At 34.4% G+C, this 5,522-nt stretch overlaps 1 protein-coding gene across 1 annotated transcript; it reads right to left on the bottom strand.

The window, feature by feature from the left end:
* Window positions 1–2,115: 2,115 nt before the first annotated feature.
* LOC109217524 (sedoheptulose-1,7-bisphosphatase, chloroplastic-like) lies at window positions 2,116–5,522 on the bottom strand. Its single transcript, XM_019381784.1, has 8 exons — window positions 5,305–5,522; window positions 4,803–4,922; window positions 4,525–4,710; window positions 3,763–3,844; window positions 3,441–3,662; window positions 3,232–3,332; window positions 2,786–2,857; window positions 2,116–2,714 (listed from the first exon to the last, which is right to left on the bottom strand). The coding sequence occupies exons 1-8, from the start codon at window positions 5,470–5,472 to the stop codon at window positions 2,433–2,435; spliced, it is 1,233 nt and encodes a 410-aa protein (XP_019237329.1). The 5' UTR covers window positions 5,473–5,522; the 3' UTR covers window positions 2,116–2,432.

The raw sequence follows: 5,522 nt of genomic DNA, 5'->3' as shown, positions 1-5,522 counted from the left end.
CACACAATAAAGTCTTTATTTTCCCCCTAATATAAGTGTAATATGTGTGTACATATATTTATATATACGATATTCTTTGATATTAGTATGTACTAATTTGATTTCATTTTCTTGAAAAGTTAATAATTCGTACCTATATAACTGTATCCTATATAAAACATCATAAAACTTAAAAAATGAAATAAAAACTTTAAACAGATCAAAGGCCGCTAGGACTTCATCTCTATACATTGTTCCACCATGTAGGATGCATCGGATTATTGGATCTTTTTGAAGTGATTATTCTCTTCTCCTTTCCTTTTTTGTTTCATTTTTTTTATTCGAAAATATATCTATATGCCGTCAATTTAATTTCAAACGTACTGTAAATGCACCAAAAAGTACGGTAACTGCATTTCTATGATATTTCTCATAAAGAAATATCAAACGTGATTTGGGATTCATATGCAATTTTTAGCATTTGTTGTCATGGAATATTAAACCAAAAGGCTTACTATCAAATTTTATACATACCTCGTCTTTGACATGTTTTCACATCGTTGGAATGATTAAAATTCCCAAGAAGTCTAAATAAATATAATGGATTTTATACAATTGCTGATCACTGTTTTACGACTTCATTATGTCAAATTTTACACATACCTCACGTTTGATAATGCCGGATATAGAATAGAATATCCACATATATATACATACACATGAACAAAACTAACAAAGAGAATACGGGTGAAAACAGATTTCTCAGTTGCTCTAAAATAAGAGACCGAATCATGAGTAGCGCAATGAAAATTTTAACATTTGTGACAAATTTCATACTTGTGGAAGAATTACAAAAGGTGAAGCACATAGATATTCATGCTGAATCATTTGATAAAATAATGAATCTTTAGCAGAAAGAGCAAAGTAAAGGCAAAGCGTTTTACATTTAAATTCGAGCATTAACTGCAACCCTACAACAACCTAAAAGAATAACATAATGTTCGAATCTCATACTGCCACAAATAACATCATATGATTTTTTCTTCCCCACTCTTCCACTCCACTCCCTAATCAATAAAAATTATGCACAAATATTAGATATGAAATAATAATTGGGGCAAAATATAGAAGCTGGAAAAGAGGTAAAAAAATATTCTATATAGAGAGTTTGAATGAAAGGAGAGGAAGGATTGATGAAGAATAATAGGCCAAAGTTATGTGGATCATGAGAAGATTTACTTTAGTATTTATAGTAGCCAATTCAATTAGTAACTTACATTGAGTATAATAGAAATAGATTGTAACGTATAATTGTAATAAAATTAGTATTAGTGTATTAATTAGTAATTAATGTACATAAAATTATAATAACCAATTTGAAACGGCAATTGAAACGGCACTCTTTATACCTTACATCATGTATTGTTGAGTTCCAATTAAAACGTATTTTTTGAATGCAATAATTGGTTATTGTATCAAAATGAGAGGAAAAAAGCCAAAAATTTGAGATAATAGATAAATAGAATCCTTGGTCATAGAGATGTGTCATGTCAGCATTATTTTTCCCTCCTTTATATATATATAGATAGATGGCTATTATAGGAAAATGCTGCTAAATTGTGATTTGTATTTACAATAAAAATTCTGCTCCTTTTCTCGTTCTTTTTTCCCTCTGTTGAGGCGTGGAAACAAGCAAAGTAACCAGTCAATCTAGGACGATTTCAGCATTAGGATTTGTCCAGACTGCAGTTAACATTCAAAGAAGGTTAGTACATTTGTTTTTAGGCCAAAGAGTAGTTCTTGTAAAGAGGTAGAGCTTCTACATCGAAAGAGGAACATTAACTACTGAATTTGAAATTTATTAGCAGCTTAGTGATATGTCTAATCTGGTGCTTTTGCGTCATATGCTTTTTAGTTTAGGTGACTCTCACACCGAGGGTCTATTGGAAACAGCCTCTCAACCCTTCCAGGGTAGGAATAAGGTCTGCGTACACACTATCCTCCCCAAACCCCACTTGTGCGAACTCACTGAGTTTGTTGTTGTTGTTGTTGTTGAATCCTATGGCTTTGCCTCTCGTTGATAAATGCTAATGTTACTTGATTAAATAGAAGTTTAAATTTTTCATACGGAAAAAGTGTCAAAAGCTTAACCCGAAGCATAGTTTTTTCTGACCTCGGCCTCACTTTCTGCAGCATAAGTTATGAATAAAAAGATTAGATGATACATTTGTCTTTTTCGTCTTTTTACGTTGAAAATCCAGCATTTTCCGGAGATTTGAACACCATCTAGTGAAACAAAGAGTTTCCAGGTAAAAGATGCAGGAAAAAGGAACTGTTTGATTCCCATTTCTGCTACAGGTTTGGCCTTGTGGATCTTAACCTATCTCCCTTTGTACTCTGATGGATTTATAACATCCTTACCGACAATTTTGTGATAGAGCTGCACTCGAGCCTCAAGCAGCAGCACCAACTGCCTCAGCAGACTTAAGCCTAGATGATCCGTAGAGTGTTTCTTCAAAGCGGATAATTTCATTCTTTGATCCATAAGCAACTTGAGTCCTATCATCAAGATTAACGACCACTCTATCAAGAACCGACTGATTCCCATCGCTGCTGTAACCGCCAGCTTTCTCAATCAAGAATCCTAATGGTGCCACTTCAAAGAGTAATCTCAGTTTGGCCTTGGTAGTTGGAGATATCACATTTGTGAAAATACCTTTCTCCTTGACAATTATCTGCAAAAATTCAAGAGTGAGTTACGAACTTAAAAATGGCGTTTTAGGCTATAGGTACACAAGTAAAGTACCTGGTTTACATCAGGAACCATTCCTCCAGTGTATCTCAAGGTGTATTTCTCCTTGACATAGTAATCTATCAGCTGTCATCAAGAATCAAGAGTCAGAACGCGGAATTTCATATAAGCAGCAACTAAGAACAGAGGCGGATCTAGAGTATAGTATTAGGGTTCCCAGGAACCCAATAACTTTTATTAAAAAGTTCGCTAAATATCTAACTATGAACACAGTTATTATTGTATATTAATTTGAGATTGCGACAAGAACCCATAAACTTCAAATCCTGAATCCGCCTCTATCTAAGAACGCAAAAATACAGATAAAAGCAAAAAAAATTGGAAAAGGGAATAACAAAAGAAAAGCTATGTACTCCCAGGAAAAGGCAGATTGTAAAAACATGAATCTGAGCACAGATATCAGCAATTGGAAACAAAAAATGAAAAATGATTTGTCAAACCTTAGCATAATCAGGATTATCAAATGTGGCTCTCAAATTTCCAGGGGAAAACATTTTTCCTTCTCCAATTTCTGTTGTATCCTTGACATGTTGCCATTTTCCTACGAATAAAACAAACGTTGGTCACTTCGCCCGTTGCCTTAAGTTTTTACAGGTTGAATATTCAGATTCATAATACTCATTTAGTATACGGTTATTCATGTTCAAACCTTCGTCAAGGAGGAGGAATTCATGGGTCCCGGGAACATCTTTAAGAGCAAGAACATATGTAGTTCGCGGTCCATATATTCCCATTGCTGCTGCTACTTGATCTCTTCCAGTGATCCCGGTTAGCTTATCACCGGGCCAAACGCCAAAGATAGTTCCAACAGTGAAGTTTGTGTCCACAATGCTGGATCCGTCAAGTGGATCAAAAGCAACACTAAATCCTCCTGTTTTCATTTTTGACACAAATAGAATCATCAGTGTCTTTTATAACCTAATGTTTCTTTATGGAAAATTAAGTAATTCCAAATTATATATTTTGCCGACCTTCAACAGGGCCACCCATGTCTTGGAGCTCAGGAACTTCCTCAGAGCAAGCATATTTGCAAAAGTGTGAATAACCCAAGGCCTAAACATCAACAATCAAAAGGAGATAATTCTGTCAAACATAGATAAGAATTAACATTGTAGAGTCTCAGTTTGCAATCAAAAAGAACAAATTCTTTTTTGGTAAAGTCCTCTCAGGAAATTCTCGTCCAGGGTAGGGGTAAGGCTGCGTACATCTCACTCTCCCAAGACCCCACTTATGGGAATACACAGGGTCGTTGTTGTTGCTTTTCAGGAAATTAACAGAGAATTTGCTTATCAAGCAGCATAAGGTACTTTTGTCTTCAAGGGCGGAGCTACATGTACTGAAAGGAGTTCAACTGAATCCCCTTTATCAAAAATTATACCGTGTAAATAGAGTAAAAACAAATTCTTTTGTATATGTGCAAATTGTTGAATCCCTTTGACAGGAGGAAAGCTTCAAATATAGTGGCATACTGGCACATGTAGTTCAAAAAGTTTTGGTCATAAGTAGAGTCTATCAGAAACAGCCGCTCTACCCCAGAGTAGGGGTAAGATATATACAATATCCTCCCCAGACCCCACTTGTGGGATTATACTGGGTAATTGTTGTTGTTGGTCATATGTTCGAAGATGGTGTTCATGCATTTTTTTTTTAATTCCCTTGTTAAAAATCCTGGCTCCGCCACTGTCAGCAATACTATGTATGTAGAATAGTTCTTTTATTTAATGTTGTCCTACCTCAAAGAGAAGCTTATCAGCAAGCATATCAACTGCAAGTTGTTCATCTCCGAAAGAATTGACACAAGCAGTTCCTCCACAAGAAGCTGTTCTGACTTTAAAGGCAATTGTTCTAATTGCTTCTCCCATGCACATCATTAACCTAATCAACCCCTTATCTGAGGTTGATTTTGTAAGAAATTCTTCCTATAAATAGACCAATTCATTAGTTATTGCCATCAATTTCATGCATAACAATTACTTAAAATAGAATCATCAACAAACATGATCAAACTTACCAGACTATCACCGATCTCACATTTAGTCACCAGGGAAGAATTTTTGGTCCTAGAAACCTTAATTGATGATTTTGGCGCGACTCGCAATGATTCCCCAAATATTGAGCTTGATTTCAAACTCTGCAAGAATTTGATGTCATAGTTATAGCATATCAGTTTATGTTTAATTTTTCTTGATCAACAAGTTTTATGTGAAATACTTAGTATAGAACTACTAATTTATGACATCCGAGGTTTAGCTTTTTATTCATCGTTTCTATGGTAAAAATTACCTCATATATGCTGACAGTATAAAGAATTTTTACGTCAGTATATTTAATATGTTGTAGCAAACAATCTATCTTATATTTCAGGTCACTAATTTCACTTTTATGAACAGTTACCTATATTTATCGTTTAGGTGATGTGATAATATAAATATTCTTTTGTATTATTAGTATATAGAAATTAAACTCTTACTATAACAATTAGCGAAGAGGATTAAATGAAAATTAAGACATACCCTGGAGCTGAATGAAGGGAAAATAGACCTTGGAGCAGCAAGTGTAGTTGAATGTTGAGAAGAAACATTTGGGAGGAGAGCTGCTGTTCTTGCACAGCATGTGACACTAGTCTCCATTATTATTATTAAATTAAGAATTTTGAGAATGGAGAGCAAAAAAAAAATCATGCAAAGAAGAAAAAGAAAGAAGATATAGAGGTTGTATTTCCCAAAGTTCT

This window comes from Nicotiana attenuata, unplaced genomic scaffold (genome assembly GCF_001879085.1).
Source record: "Nicotiana attenuata strain UT unplaced genomic scaffold, NIATTr2, whole genome shotgun sequence".
Lineage (NCBI taxonomy): Eukaryota > Viridiplantae > Streptophyta > Magnoliopsida > Solanales > Solanaceae > Nicotiana > Nicotiana attenuata.
This window is presented reverse-complemented; position numbering and strand designations above follow the sequence as displayed.